Below are 15,110 nucleotides of genomic sequence, written 5' to 3'. Positions count from 1 at the left end.
TAGTACATGGAGTGGTCGTGTTAGAGAGTTAAACGTCGACGCATTTATCATTCGCAGTCTTATCTCCGACCGGCCCCGCAAGTGCCGGAAGATAAGCTACGTATGTTGTAACGAACCGTTTGCTTAATACCGGAGCTGTTGAAGGAGACAACCGAGGCGTCCGGGCGCAAAACTAGATACCCGTGGCGTATTTACACTTTGCGCACACTATTGGCATTTTATTTTTCATGATTTCGTTCTATTTTTTTCTGGTTGTTCATATTTGCTTGCAATTCGCCCACACCACGCCACGATTAGCCACGCGGACCAATCAGCCGAGGTGGCACTTTCATTAGCATCTGGCGCTGTTCGCGCTATTTCTTTACCGTTTAATGACACCAATTCGCCAACCCATTACTCACCCCGAAAAAGGCCTGTCCGGTTGTAGGCTTCCATGGCGTGATTTGGGTCTCGTGCGAGCTCCATTTCGAGGTGTGATTTATTGAAAAATAAAGTAAAAAAATCGCACACCGTACGGAAATGTTGGCGGGTTATCCATTGGCCAGCATGTGCGTGCACTGTTATCGCGAAATGCCAACCGATCGACGGCGTTGGTATCAGCCCATCCATCATCGGGTGTCATCGGGGAACACGCATCCGACCACCCGCAACTGACCTCGGCCGCGGTGTATTTTGCCTCCCCCTCCACAGTCCGGCGAACTTGGGCTATCTAGGGGGGCCCTCTGGTCAGTCTGTAACGCGATCGCCACCAATACGCGCGCCGGGCGAGAACCGGACGGCACACAAAAAGTGGAACTGTGAATGCAAAAAACGTGACACTCGCCCAAGTGCTCTCCCTGCGCCGGTAGGTACAGGTGGTGGCGTAGTATGCAAACAGACCTCGCGGTTGAACGCCTCACACCCAATACCATCGCGTATCGTCGAATGCCGCGGACACGGCGACAAACCGCCGGCCGTAAGCTCTTCCGCAGTCGCTCGGTGGCGGTTGATAAGTGAAGAGTTGTGGTCCGCGATCGCCGCGCGCTCCCGCGATCGACCCTCAGCTTACACGTGGCTCGTGGTGCGCCACCTGCGCAAGCCGCTGACCCCTGCAAATTAGTAAACAAAATTTAAACGCATAGCTGAAACAACAAACAACGGTCACCCGGGGGGGGAGTGGGGGTCCGGCGTCAGACAGCGCAGTGCTTCAACACCCCCATTCGCGTAAGGCGCGCCTTTGCCAAATCTAATCAGCGGCGGCCAGTGCGAGTCGTTGGCGCGATAGACGGTTCCCACCGCGAGCTGTTTTATTGTTTTACACACGCGCGCGCGCTGATGTGTGTGCCCAATTTTCGGCCACCGTCCCGATAGGTGTCCCGCTGTCCGCGCCCTGAGTCAGAGAATGTGGAAACGTGCCCGGGAGCGGTTCGTGGTTGGTGTTCTTCTCTGGCGCTCTGGCAGCAAGGACTGGTTGGGATCGCGATCGCTTAGGTCCGGCACTGGATGCTGGAGTGTGCCTTGGTCAATAATAAACTAAACCGAAGCAAGGAAGTGTCGTTTCCAGAAGTGATCCGAAGAGGGTGTCCTTTAGTGTCCGCAGTAAACAGGGACCATCTAGTGCCATGGCGTTCAGCTGCACGCTCTGTGGACTGGGTCCCCGGGTGACGGTTTTTCTCATCGGAACCATAACGATGGTAAGTAACGCGGGTGGCTGAGCCAAAAGTGAGTCATCTGATCGCATTGCGTCGGTCCCCCGTAAAAGGCGTCTGTGATTGTGGAGCGGTGTTGTTGGGTTACCTCTATCTGCGCCACAACGATAGACGTAATTAAAACACCTAGAGCCTTATCAGGGCCTATTTGGAGAGTGACAATTTGTTTAAAAATCGCAGATATTGCGCTGCTATTGATTAGGCCAGGGGCCTAGAGTGTTGCCAAAAGCTAAGGCAAAAGCTAAGGCAGTCTTCCGTTAGGCATGAGTTGAAAGGATCTGCAAGCTATCTTTATGGCAAGGGCATCTAAAAATGCATACTTTGGAAAATGACTCATTCATTTCCTGTGTCGATCTTGGGCCCCCATAGTATCCTTTAATCCTTATCAGTAATTTGCCCTAATCTATCGCCCATTGTTTCTGCTGTCGTGCGATAGGGGTTTTTATACGAATTCATACAGCGTAAGCGTGCTTGAACCGTCATCGATCATTAAGATTTTGCCATTGTGCTGTGACATCAACAGGTTTGATTGGTGGGGCTGCTGTCCAAATGGGGAGCACCGTAGTCCATCTTCATTGTGTCGAATAAATAATTTAAAGAACCTAAAACATATACACCATGGTGTGCAGGAAGTGCTCGTTTGAGCCACTTTTCAATTGAGTTTGTGGCCCCGAACTCCGTCAAAATGAAACCTTTACGGAAGATCATTACAATTGTCTTTCGTGCTACAACGATATCCTTTTGGGTATCAATTCCTATCTTTTAGCATTTGCTCAGCCATGGAAAGAGGGGAAAATTTACTTGAGGTGGCCCTTTGCACCTTCGTAGGAAAAAGAAACAATAAAACTCTCCTCCTGCCCACTGTGTGCTCCGTTGGCGAATGATTGCTAATTACTAAACAAGCACTCTGCGGCACGGTGCTAAAAGAGGAACCTTCGCCAAATATGACCGTAATTAGTCCTGGGCCGCGGGTCACCCCCAATGAGCGTTGTTTCAGGCGTGGTTACAAAAAATCAAAAGAAACCATTATTATGCGAGGTGTCACCATAAATGTGACTCTCCCGCGTTGCGCACGAATGTTGGGACGTAAAGTTTGTGGATAAGTCAAATCAGCCATCGGCCTCCCGATAGGACTTGGATGGTCGCTTGTTACCGTTTGAACTATCACGCAACGCGCTACTTTGCCCGTGCACGTTTACGATTATGGCTGTGTGGCCAGCAGGACAAAGGAGATGAGGCCATATTTTTGACACGAACAGTGAGGCACTCCGCAAAAAAGAATCCAAACATTTTAAGGGAATTTCGAATGAAATCACAACCATTGTGCCATCGCGCCACACGTGTTTTGTTACGTTGTTATCAACACATACGTAACGAGCGCCAAGAAGAGGGATAAATTCAACAAACCTTACACCGGTTTACAAACGCTCCGGCGATAGTGCGGTCTGATTGAGTCACGTACCGTTCACGGCATACGACGCCCCGGGAGCATAAACCCCATCTCCATCCTACGGGGCTTCAGGGCGTTTGCTATTCGGTTGTTCGGAATTCATTCAAAATGTGCCTATTTACCGGATGACGCCAGCAGGCAATTGACACCAACTGGCGGGCATTGCGTTATCGCGCGTTCCAGGGCAATGCGCTATCTCCTGCAGACTAAGGTAAAGCTCTCTGATCCGCTTGCAGGTATTCGCTTTGCTAATGGTTGGACTGGCCACGACCGCAATACTGGCCCACAACTGCGAGATCGATATGACCGAGTCGAGGGAAGCGTACGGTCTCTATTTGTTTTATTTCCGGTGTAAGTAGCTTACGGGAATGGGACACTTTTTACTGCAGCAACTAATCCGTTATCAACTTTCACCGGCTTTTGCGGCCCGCAGCCGAAGACTGTGGTGAGATCGATCTGCGGTACTTGGGGATCGATGTTCCACCGCAATTTCCACAACTACTCGTGCCCGACACGACGGAAGCTGTTCAGCGAACCTACGTCTTTGCGCTCGTGGCCGTTGCCCTTCACGGTGCCCTGGCCGTAACGACCGTCCTTCTGTTCGGTGAGTCTATATTCCCACCGCCTGGTCCGTACAAGGCTAATGTCCCTGGGCTGCTATTTCAGGTACCATGTGCGTTTCGTGTTTGGGACGAGGATGCGTCGTGTTTGGATTCTATCCCTGGATACTGGCGATGTTCCTGGTGCTGGCCCTCGACGTTACCGGATTCGTGGTGTATTTGATAGACTTCATCAACGCCATGGTTGGTCCTCCATCTCAACTCGCGATGGCATTTGGATACTAAAATTGTGTTTCTCCTACAGGACGTTGATGGAGTGCTCGATTTGCTGGAAATACAGAACTCGGAAATGGTGCGCGATGTGTTTGAACAAATCGACACTATTGTCCTTGTCGCGCCTTCGCTGCTGATGTGGATTACCTTCAGTAAAGGAGTGATATTTTGGTTCATGTTCCTCATTTTCGTGTTCGTCATCATCAGTATGTCGATGCGTCTGTGGAAAGAGAATAAACCGGCTCCACCGTACAACAGCAGCCAGGCAATGCAACCACGGCAGGTGGTGCACCCAACCAGTCCCACGCCGACCGATCTGGACGACAGTCGGAACGAATCGACCCGCTACATGGACCAGGCACCCCAGCAGCAGATGGCCTCGTTCCAGCAGCCCCCAATGCAGCATCCGCAAATCTATCCGGTGATTCCACCTCCCAATCAGCAGCCCCAGCAGCCGCAGCTGCTACCGCCCGCAGGTGTCAACATGCGGCGCACGGTGGAACCACTGAACGATGCCCACGAACAGCACCAGGACGAAAGTCCGCCGTACCAACCGCCGGCACAGGACGCTAATGCACTGCACACGCGGCAAACAATCGATCCGTACACCGACAAGCGGTTCTCCTACCTGCCCGGTCAGCCGGCTCCGTTCTCATACCTAGCCGGGCCACCGCCCGGGACTAGTCCCCGCAGCTCGATGAATCCCCCACCGGAGGTGCGCAATCAGCTACCGTGGTCCTACTTTGCGGCGGCCGGCGATGACAAGAAACCTGGCGGCCGGCACCGGCTAACGACCACCTTGACGGAGCAGAAAGAGTTTCCGGGCGAAGAGAAACAGGCCCCGACCGTGAAAGTGAGCTCGCTCGCAGATGATCGATCCAGTGTAACGACGGACGAAGGAAGTGAGTGAACGGGATGAATCGTAACCCGAATACCGTTTAACGTTGATTTGTTCCCTTCTGCATTACAGAGTGGAGCGGACCGGAGTACAAATACTAGTCAAGCCGCGAAGAAGTCTTGGCACCGCAAAACGGAATCGAAAATCGTACGCCCAACGGTGCTCCTGTATATATAGTACACTAATCATTCCTATGTCCGCAATCCTTCGGTCGCGTAGCAGCCGCATATCGTCGCACGATTTTCGTCGGTCCGAATGATTCATCGTTCAAGAAACTCGCAGGAACGGAATCGCCGTGAGTCTCGAGCCTTATCGAGGAACGGAAGTCGTAAACAATGGCCCTGGTGATAACGAACGACTGGTCCCTCCCCATGCGGATTGCGATAATCTGCCGAAAGTGTGTATCCTGAATGTTAAATACATTTCTTAAGATTACTTTGGGCTTGGGCTTTGAAATTACTCGATCCTTCGATAGGTTGGAGCGGCAAAAGATGTCAACGACTATCCGCTTTTCCGGTCCGCATTTAAATCGTGCCGTGTGAGTGCAGTGCGTGTTGCATACCCACCGGGCGCATACTTTTCAGTTGGCAGTTACGGGGGTCGAGAATCAAACTTTCGATTTTCAATTAATGGTTTATACTTTGTTAAATTTCCTCAAACACATTACTGTAGGGTCATCAAAACTGAGAAAATCCGGAAAAAAATCCATCAGGATAACAACATTCTTATCAATCGACTCGACCTCGAACTGAAGGATGATCACCGTGATCTTATTTGCGGACACGATAATCGGGACTAAAATTTGGGTTAATCTATCAACTGGAGTTTCCGCTCATTACTGCCATATTCGGGGAACTCATGCAAACCACAGGTGAACCGCACTACGCTGGTGAAACCACTCATCGGCCGTTATCAATTGCGTGCCGCCGGCATGGTCGCGGGCCGGACACGTTTAAACAAATCACGCATACGTCGGTTTTCTCACCCGTCGATATCGGAACACTTCTCGCCCCGTTCTCATCCTTCTCACGGTGAACTGACCGCCTTATCGTGGTATCGGCTCCGTTTTGCTTGTAAGCGTAGTCAGATAACAATTTGGTCTTGATCAACAAATATTAACCTTCCAATCGGTCCGTCCAGTCCAGTCCAGGAGGTGTAAGTCACCAGGTAGCCAACAGCTAGGAATTCGTTCTTTTTCCTTGCGAATAAAAAGGCATAATTCTTAGTGTCTACTGATCGAGCAACGTGCGCAACACAATGTGAAGTATTCAAACCGCCGTTGGTGTACCTTCGCAATCGTAAACGAGAGTGAAAATCCGTAATTTCAATCGGTGCCCTTTAGCCTTTAACGCACAATGTCGCTACCGTCGTACAGTGTCTTCCGCCCGCTGGCCATTTTTGCGGGCATTTTCGGCATAGTAAGTGATTCACTGCATCGCGGAGTTAATGAGTGTTTCAAACGTTGTTTTTCCATTTGTGTGTTCCAATCAGTTTCAATCGCTAATATGGATCGGATTTGCCATCACCGGTATCGTCGCGTACTACTGCGAAATCAACTTCTCCGCCCAGACGGATACGTTGGGGTCACTCCTCACATTAACTTTCTTCAACGTATACTTTAGCGGTGAGTAACCTGTGGTTAACCGGAATCGAGATGCATTTAAGTGGGATGATTAATCATTATTTGGCGAATTGCGTGTGAAGTGTGCGCGATCCTAAATCGTGCTTTTCGTTCGTTTCGTATTTTCCGAACAACGAAGTGTGTCGCTGTGGGTGTGATGGAACGGCATCCGCCTACCAAGCTGATAAGGACTAATCTTCCAAATTAATCCTTTTTTTTTTGGGAACCCGATAAAAGCCAGATTTATCGCCCGGTGCGTTCCTTGTGTGCGACGACGCAACGATGATGGAATGTCGCCTGACGAGGACGATTTTATGGTGAGATTGATGTTGTAAGAAGCGGATTTGGTGCGTTTTGGAAACAAATCTGGCTGCGGGCGATGTCAAACTATTCCACCGCAGATAAGGATATACAAGGTTCGGTACAAGCGAAATGGAGGCCAAAATGGGTCGCAAACTGCGGCTGCCTCAGTGTCCGTCCGAACGATTACTAAACGAGGTTGAATCACACCAACAAAATCTTATCAGCTCCACGCTCCATTCATCCGATAATGGAGCGAATTTCGAATCGTGTGGCTAAAAATTTTGTCTGGCCGAACACAGTTCGGAAGGGCCATGGGTGTTTTGGCCAGCGAGGGTTGCCCTTGGTTTACGATTTAACGGCGGGAAGCTTGGGCCGGTGCTGTAAAGAACGTATCAAATTAAGGGGACTTACGTCTAATCTGCCGCCGGATTGCCTAACCAATCTTTCAGGTACTTGCGTTCAGACGAACATTCCCGGGATCGACATGACGCTTATAGAACCGCTGAGTTTACTGGCGCCGGGGGATGTGCACGCCTTCGTTTGGGTCTATCTGATACTGCACCTGTTCTGGGCGATCAGCTCGCTGACACTGCTCACAAGTAAGCCCAGCCCGGCACGATGACCCCCCGCCAATGAGCCACTGAACTCTTGTCCCCTATCGCCAATTTGAACTTGTTTCAGATGCGCGCCAGAAGTACGTACGTTACATGAACATTTTCCTGTACATTTGGATCGTCATAACACTGATCATCAGCGTGCTGGATCTGGCGCTGGGCATTCTGTTCGCGATCGACTACGACACACTTGTTGTGAGTATCTTCTTACGGGGACACTCCGAGTGATGATGACCATTCATCCGCTTTCTTCCCGATCAGCGCGCGCTTTTCGCGTACCCGTTGGGCGTGAATCCGATAACCGGGGGTCAAGTGGTGCTTGCGACGGCCGTGCACGTTGCCGGCATCATGATGGTGATGGCGTTCCGCGGATGGATTTTCTGGATCGTCAATGTGTCGCTCGCGATCTTCATGTTTACGCAGACCTTCAAGATATACGACTACAACCAGATGCGGCGCAAGGTGAGACAGACGCCGCGATAGCGTGAAGTCTGATAAAACATCGGACAAGCATGCAACACATCTCGGCACGATCGGCACATCAATCATTGTAGATTCTGAGCGATTCCGCCAGTGATTTGTTTCCGATTACCGGTACCAATTTTTTGCCATTTCTTCCGCAGAACAGCGGCGCTACGAACGGGGGCTTCGTCCCGGAACGTGACGGTCCCCGACGGAGTCCGATCGATGCGTACGATATGCGGTAAGTTGACCTGCAGTTCGGGGATCCGGTGTCCTGTTTACTCATGCACCACCAACTTTTTCTAGGGGCCAATCATTCGCTGTTCCACAGCAGACGGAATATCGGCGCCCACTGGAGCGTATCAGTGAGCGAGGGATCGAAGTGGAACCACCGGTAGTGCCGCAAACCGACTGGAACCAGCCGCGTAGCTTCGAACCGAAGCCAACCGTCCTCGTGAGCCGTTCGATTGAACCGCTGGCACGTCCCCAGTCCACGGAGCCATCGATCGTCGAAGAGCGGCAGGACACGAGACCAATCCCACCGCCACCACCGCCAAAGAACTTCATGAACACGGTCGTCCGGAGGGATGTGGCCGCGGCCAAGGTGGCCCAAGAGCTGAGCTACCGGAATAGCTTCAACGTGACAAACAGTGGCATCGGGGCCGTCAATCTGCGGCCAACCGGTATTAACCTGACCAATCCAGGCGTATCCCCGGGCGGCGATACCGATTTACCGACGCCAAACTACAGCCCACCGATGCCACGCGTTAACCCGTTCGAAAATCGTCCTCCTCTGCGGTCGGTCCTGCGGAACTCTAGGTTTCAGTAGTACTCGCGCGGCTGCCCGTTCCACCGACTCATCCTCGACGTTCGTATCATTCCGTTCACCATCCTAGTCTAGACTAGTCGAAGCCGAAGAAATCAATAAAACCGTGCCGAGAGCGCAGCACCAGCTCTGGGATCGAACACTCTGAAGCGATTACCAGCTGCGATTCCACTGGGGGAGAAATGTGGGTCCGTAGGGGGTCGTGTATTGCAAAGGAGAGCAAGGTTGGCAATCGGGTGGATGGCGATGAGTTCAGAGATCAAAAGCGATGATTAGGCGGTCGATAACGAGTAGCAGTTGGACTCCACCTTCGTGTCGATTGGTGGCGAGTGAAGCGAACGTAAAACAACCGTAACGAAAGGAAACGTTCTTTAATCGGATTAAAGCGCCAGTTGCTTCACTTTTACCGTTGAGAAAACGGCTGTTTTGAAATGGCTCTACGGTCAGCCCTCCGAATGACACTTTTATCGTTTCGACGTTTTCTCTGCCACCCTGTGCGAGGTACGTCATGCTGCGAGCGCGCTCGGCCTGCTTTGACAACAAGTGAAATTTGTAATTATCGACGTACTTACTTACTACGAGCCCTTTCGTCACTTATCGCTAGCGAAAACGGCACACAGATAGCGCGATAGAGGTCCGGGTGCCGCTGGGAGCAACGCCGCGTCGGGCCGCGTGAGTCTCGGTATCATCACCACGACCGGGGGCTCCTCGGATGCAGTGTAACCGGGCTGATAACGGAATTGCGCCCCGGGGTCAAATTCGTACGCGCCACTAATCGTGTCCTCTCATCTCGAAACGCTCCAGCTTCCCGCAAGAGTGCGGCCATCCGTTCCAGTAAGCTTGTCGGTGTCGTTCCGTTCGGTTCTCTGAAACAACCGGCCGCAACATGGTGTTGTTGTTATGTCACGTCCGCCAGACAGGCCGGTTAGCTAAACTGATCGCCGGTAACCAGCGCCGATTATTGAGCGCCACCAGTGTTGCGCTGAAAGGTAAATACTTTAGCCAGAAACGGCAAAAGGTGTCTGTGCCAGAAAAGGGCGAAAAGTGCTTGTGAGATGTTACGCAAAACATTCGTTGTGAAGCGAGGAATCAAAACAAAACAAAGAGAGCTTATCGTTTATCTGACAGTCGATAGCACAGGGTGCCGCGCCAGGGTGTGACAATTTGAATTTTGAATTTCGATACAAAGGTGCCGCATTCAGTTTTTAATTATTTACTGTTCTGTGTCCTATGTACGACAAATCGATACCGCAAACGGGATCCTTGCTCTGGCACCATAAATAATAATAAATAACGTTCAACGGTAAACCACGTGCTGCTAAAATCTACGACGTTTGAACGAGTGCGATCAAACCATCTCCTCTAACCCTTCTCTATCGTTACGCGATGGCTGACCTTCCGGTTCCCGAGGACTCGTACACCAGATGGCCGATTGTGATTGCTGGATCGGGCAGACAAATTTCATCAGCCACAACGGTTGTACACGAACTATTGACAAAAGAGCGCGTGATTGGCTTTTTCGTGGCGTTCGTTAATCTGACTACTGGTGCTACTGCCCCAAGGCGATTGCGAGGAAGACAAATAAACAAACCAAAGCAATTAATTCGTGAAATGAAAAGTTACAACAACTTCGGCACTTCTTCTCGCCCAAATCACGTCGCAGCCTGGTGCGGCAGGTCAGACTGATAAGCGGCTTTATGTAGAGGGGGGTCAAACACGCCGTGGGTTTGCCGAAAAGATTGTCCGATTATGCGCCCAGCTGTGCGGCAGCGTTTGGCACAAACCCTCACACTGATTCGCACTATTTCCTCCCCAGAGCGGCTGTTCACGGACAAACATGAATGGGTGTCGGTGGACGGTGGAGTCGGCACGGTCGGCATTTCGAACTTTGCACAGGTAATTATCGCTACCGCCACCGCCGGGGGTCATTTGACTGACCGTCCCGTTTCAACCATTATTTCCAACTCCACTTGCAGGAGGCACTCGGCGATGTGGTGTTCGCACAGTTGCCCGACCCCGGAACTAAGTTATCGCAGAAGGACGAGTGCGGCGCGCTAGAGAGCGTGAAGGCGGCCAGCGAAATCTATTCGCCCGTGTCCGGTGAGGTGACGGAAAAGAATGCAGGCGTCGAAGAGACGCCCGGTCTGGTGAATTCTTCGTGCTACGAGAAAGGTATGCGATCATCCACGCTGCCTGCCAGCGCACCGACAGTAACTCTCTTATCACGATCCCGATCCCGTCGACAGGTTGGTTGTTTAAGCTGAAGCTAACGAAGCCGGACGAGCTGAGCAAACTGATGAGTGAAGAGCAGTACACGGAATTCCTCAAAAATGCTGCCCACTAAAAGGTGATGTAGGGGACCGGTGCTGACTCCCCCCCCGTCGCCCGTTACCGTTAAGTACTATTGTAATGCTGATTGATGATAGTTGGTGGTTTCATTTGCGAACCGAATAAATGGGACACTGTTTGTGAATATTAGCAGTTGTTTTTGGGTTACTAACTAAAGCCGGGGCGATTTAGTTACATTAACTTTTATTTTCAAAGTTTTGTCGAAATCCAAGAATGTAGCCTCAGTGGAGCACGTTTAAGCAGTTTGTTTAAAGGACAACAGGTCGCACTCCGGTAGGGAGGCCATGGTGGCCGCAACCGGGGCGGCAGCCGCCGTGGCAGCCGGTGTGGCAGGTGTGGCAAACTGGCCTCTCAACTCCCACCAGCTTGGTGTAGCGGCGGCAGCTGCTGCACTCACCGTACGGGTATCCGAAGTACGAGCCCTCGAACGGCTCCGGGCGCAGGTAGTTGTGCTGGTAGTAGTTCACGTAGTTGTCCGGGCGGACAGCATAGTCGTACTTGGTATCACGAGGACAGTTGTCGCGGCTGTAAGGGAACTTGTTGGGCAGGCATCCTGTGGAAAGCCGTGATTGGTTATTGGTCTAGTCTTGAGCGCCATACGACATGCTTCCACTTACCGGCGTATGCCATCGCAGCACAGGCCAGGATCACGCAAACGGCAATCGTCGACTTCATGGTGGTTGAAGGGTGGCGTTGGACGGTGCGGTGGTAGTAACTGAATTAACTGAAGCTCTGTGGCTGTGCTACTGCAGGTGTCTGATGCTTCAACCCCCACGGCTTCCCTTTTATACGTACCACATCGTGTGCGTTCTACGGCATATTTGCCATGCCCAAGTTCGAGCGACGAACCTTCGAAGCTTCATGATCGCACGTTTTGGGAGATAAAATACGCCAAGCATGCGCCGGGGATTGCTGCGTGCTGCGTACCGATTTTTTCGTCTTTTCCCTATCGGCACAAAATGTGGCCACACAAGTGCGAGTGGCGAAATGTTCAATTGATAAAATTCAATCTACCCTCCACGTGTGCGAAGATGTGCGCGAAGCATATGAAAACAAGCTGAGTCAAGTCAACGACAAAGTTAGCACAATGTTCAGTCCAATGAACTCAAATGTTTCGTGGCTGAAAAGATATGATTACAGAAATATGATTACAGATTCTGTACATTTACTCTGTTTAATAACTATATTCGATGAATATAAATCAAATCAAACGAAGATTTAAGTATCGAAAGTGGTAGGGGTTGAAACTTCCAACACTAATTCTACGTCGTCCAATACAATTATGTAACAGTAAATTCCCAGTGGGAAAACCATGAAAAAGTTTCGATATTTCAACAGATTATTGATTTAGGGTACAACTTGGGTGCACAATTATAAGTTGGTGCTTAATACGGCTCGGTCGGTGAATATAATAAACAGGAATTCGTTTTGTCTTCTTTCCTGTAAACTACGTGCCACGTGCCTCCGGTCTGGCGTTTTCCGGGAATGATTGTGACGAAAACAGGAAAAACTGTGTGTTGTCCTCGAACCCACGTGCCCTCTGCAGAACGCGGCGGCTCAGGCAAAACGTGCAAACGTGGGTTGCCTCCTACTTGGCGTATTTGGTTTTCATTTTTCATGTTTCAATGCTGCAACTCTTGGTGCAAAATGTGTGTTCGCAAGCAGAATGTAGGACATTGGCCCCACGGGAAAGACATTGGCCCCCGGGCGTTGGACTGAGCGAATGATTAAAAACCAATTCAAACAGATTAACTATTCCTGGTGGTAAAATTTGAAATTGAAAGTAAACGAATAATTGTATTTTTAAACAAAAATTGATAATTTATTGTCGCACAAGCGTATAATTTTTTGTATATTTCACATATGTTGCGTGCCCTCAATCAGAAATCCGGATTGAGTTTTGCAAGGCAGGTGCTGGGGTCCAGTGCGCCGTATGTATGACAGTATCCTTTGTGGGAGCAGCGATTATAGTAGCGGAAGTGGCAGATATTCGAGTAATAAGGGTGCTGATATCTCGGGTCGACACTGTATGTATGGGAGCAGCTGGGTTCGACATGATCTGGAAATTGTTTCCGTTTCATTTTGATTAAACAAGGGACAAATACCAAAGGAAACGGTTCAATGAAATACTTACGAGCTGCCACTTGTGCAACACAAACAATAAATAGCATGAATAAGATAATCGACCTCATAGCTGCGAAGGGCATCAGGTTTTTAAGAGACAGACCTAGAGTGTCGAATCTTGCTGCTGGCGATTGGCCACTAACTGCTTAGTTTACAGTCCTGCCCATTTATACTACTTCCGAGGACAAACCCTTGTACATATCACATGCAGGAAACACACGTCCCACAAATAAAGTGCGCAAATCTGAACAGAATTGGTCACACGCCACAAATATTTCGATGGTTCAAGTTGCACAAACACTTTAGGTTTCGTGTCGTGTGTTTTTATTGAATTCGCGTAAATAAAGTATTTCTGGTTAAAAATTTACCGTTTATGTACGTTTACCAAATTTTTCCTTCAAATTGTTGTATGTGTTGTTTCATACTTTCGAACCGTTTTACTTAATGTGACGCTATTTTGTTGTCCATGTCAGCGATTTTTTCCTATTTTGCGCTACACGAAGCACACGAGCACTGAGGTCCGCATGAGCAGGGATTGCATGACCCGCAGGTTGTACAAGGGTTGTTGGAGCGTTGGACGAGTTTGACGCAAGAAACGCAATCGGGAACACACTGGCATCCTTCCAACTTGTAGCCTATGGGACAAGCTCTGCATTCGACACACTTGACCTCAGTCGCGCATTTGCAAGGATACTGAGTCCGCAAGAGTAATACTGGCTTGGAGCACGAAGAACACGCCCTGGTGTAACAGACAGACCCTGTGGAGCCGGAAAAGACGTTAAATAAAGCGCTCATTTTACGAACGTCTAGTCAGTGAAACTACCTGCCGAGATTTGAGCCACGGCCACGAGCAGAAACAGAAGCCCGAAGAAGTGTTTCATGATCGTTAGTAGTGTGGTGGCTGAAGACCAATTGTAGGAAAGATGTCTCAGTTGATGACTGATTAAAGACCCAATCGATCAACGCTTTTATATCCCCAGTTAGTGCCAAACGGTTGTAATGATACGATCACGTTTTGTCGACAATGTTTTCAAATGAATTGCATCAACTACGGCGTTCTAATGGTCGTCCTAAGACTGTTTGTCCAACCTTCACACGTGTCGCTGGAGTTTACTAACAACTGTCTGCTGCATTAGCCCCAATAGTTGGATCGTGGTGTCTTCTTGAAACATTGTAGTCTTTAAATAAAGCTTTGAAAACAGTCGAGACCGTAATGCACGCCTTAAATAGTAATGGAAGAATACAAGTACTTGTGATGGGTTGTTTGAATTTATTTAATGCTTTGATGAGGGTTTTGGATCATCAGATTTGTTCTGGCATCGGTTTTTCTTGAGCTACATCCTTCGGTACGGTTTACAGTACCACTCCATAACGGCCATAGTCGAAGCCATACCCGAAGCGATCTCCGTAGACGTCGTTGCGTCCAAGGCAGGTGTTGCAGGTGCCACAGTTGCAGGGACAGGGACGCTTGTGGCAGTATCCTCGCTGGTGGAAATAGTTGTAGGGGAAGTAGTCACCCAGACCGGTGTAGGGGAACACTCGGTAGGTCTTCTCTACATCGCACTGCCGGGAAGGCTGCTGTCCGAGGCATGCTGGAGACATGGGAAATTTAACAATAAGGGATTTAAGACACCCCGAGACGAACGACTTACCGGCGCTGGTGTAGGCCACACAGGCGAGGAGGAAAGCAAAAGCGATCATCGACTTCATATTGGCGAAGTTGGTTGGTTTTGTAAGATCGGTTGTTGAATGTTACTATTACGATTCCTCACTGACTACTGAGTTTACTGAACTCACCTTATATACTTTGCCAGACTCCGCGGGGTGGCAGGTTAAGACAAAGTATTCTAGATAGCGCACGTTTTACCGCCAGGCTAATGATTGCAGAAACCAACATAATTTTTCTGATTGAATTGCTACAAATTAAAACGACGCAGTTCCT

General features: G+C 49.9%; 3 protein-coding genes across 3 annotated transcripts; all 3 read left to right on the top strand.

Annotated features, from left to right (window-relative positions):
- The first annotated feature begins 989 nt into the window (after positions 1-989).
- Positions 990-5,274, top strand: LOC131214954 (uncharacterized). Its single transcript, XM_058209306.1, has 6 exons — positions 990-1,673; positions 3,375-3,489; positions 3,572-3,742; positions 3,805-3,941; positions 4,003-4,873; positions 4,942-5,274. The coding sequence occupies exons 1-6, from the start codon at positions 1,602-1,604 to the stop codon at positions 4,968-4,970; spliced, it is 1,395 nt and encodes a 464-aa protein (XP_058065289.1). The 5' UTR covers positions 990-1,601; the 3' UTR covers positions 4,971-5,274.
- A 950-nt stretch (positions 5,275-6,224) lies between these two features.
- LOC131216835 (uncharacterized) lies at positions 6,225-8,698 on the top strand. Its single transcript, XM_058211421.1, has 7 exons — positions 6,225-6,287; positions 6,361-6,493; positions 7,243-7,392; positions 7,475-7,602; positions 7,669-7,869; positions 8,031-8,110; positions 8,176-8,698. Exons 1-7 carry the CDS (start codon positions 6,225-6,227, stop codon positions 8,696-8,698), a joined length of 1,278 nt encoding a protein of 425 aa, XP_058067404.1.
- A 565-nt stretch (positions 8,699-9,263) lies between these two features.
- On the top strand, positions 9,264-11,161 carry LOC131213972 (glycine cleavage system H protein, mitochondrial). Its single transcript, XM_058208252.1, has 4 exons — positions 9,264-9,684; positions 10,512-10,591; positions 10,672-10,867; positions 10,942-11,161. Exons 1-4 carry the CDS (start codon positions 9,582-9,584, stop codon positions 11,037-11,039), a joined length of 477 nt encoding a protein of 158 aa, XP_058064235.1. The 5' UTR covers positions 9,264-9,581; the 3' UTR covers positions 11,040-11,161.
- The last annotated feature ends 3,949 nt before the right edge of the window (positions 11,162-15,110 follow it).

This window comes from Anopheles bellator, chromosome 1 (genome assembly GCF_943735745.2).
Source record: "Anopheles bellator chromosome 1, idAnoBellAS_SP24_06.2, whole genome shotgun sequence".
Taxonomy (NCBI): domain Eukaryota; kingdom Metazoa; phylum Arthropoda; class Insecta; order Diptera; family Culicidae; genus Anopheles; species Anopheles bellator.
Note: the sequence above shows the minus strand (reverse complement) of the source record. Positions and strands in the feature narration are given on the sequence as shown.

Excerpts from the sequence above, each read along its gene's own strand:
- LOC131214954 (XM_058209306.1), top strand. The coding sequence starts at position 1,602 with ATGGCGTTCAGCTGCACGCTCTGTGGACTGGGTCCCCGGGTGACGGTT. Across the intron at positions 3,490-3,571 it reads CTATTTGTTTTATTTCCGGT|CCGAAGACTGTGGTGAGATC; the intron begins GTAAGTAGCTTA and ends TGCGGCCCGCAG. Across the intron at positions 3,743-3,804 it reads AACGACCGTCCTTCTGTTCG|GTACCATGTGCGTTTCGTGT; the intron begins GTGAGTCTATAT and ends CTGCTATTTCAG.
- LOC131216835 (XM_058211421.1), top strand. The coding sequence starts at position 6,225 with ATGTCGCTACCGTCGTACAGTGTCTTCCGCCCGCTGGCCATTTTTGCG. Across the intron at positions 7,393-7,474 it reads CTCGCTGACACTGCTCACAA|ATGCGCGCCAGAAGTACGTA; the intron begins GTAAGCCCAGCC and ends AACTTGTTTCAG. Across the intron at positions 7,870-8,030 it reads ACAACCAGATGCGGCGCAAG|AACAGCGGCGCTACGAACGG; the intron begins GTGAGACAGACG and ends TTTCTTCCGCAG.
- LOC131213972 (XM_058208252.1), top strand. The coding sequence starts at position 9,582 with ATGGTGTTGTTGTTATGTCACGTCCGCCAGACAGGCCGGTTAGCTAAA. Across the intron at positions 9,685-10,511 it reads CACCAGTGTTGCGCTGAAAG|AGCGGCTGTTCACGGACAAA; the intron begins GTAAATACTTTA and ends TTTCCTCCCCAG. Across the intron at positions 10,592-10,671 it reads GCATTTCGAACTTTGCACAG|GAGGCACTCGGCGATGTGGT; the intron begins GTAATTATCGCT and ends CTCCACTTGCAG.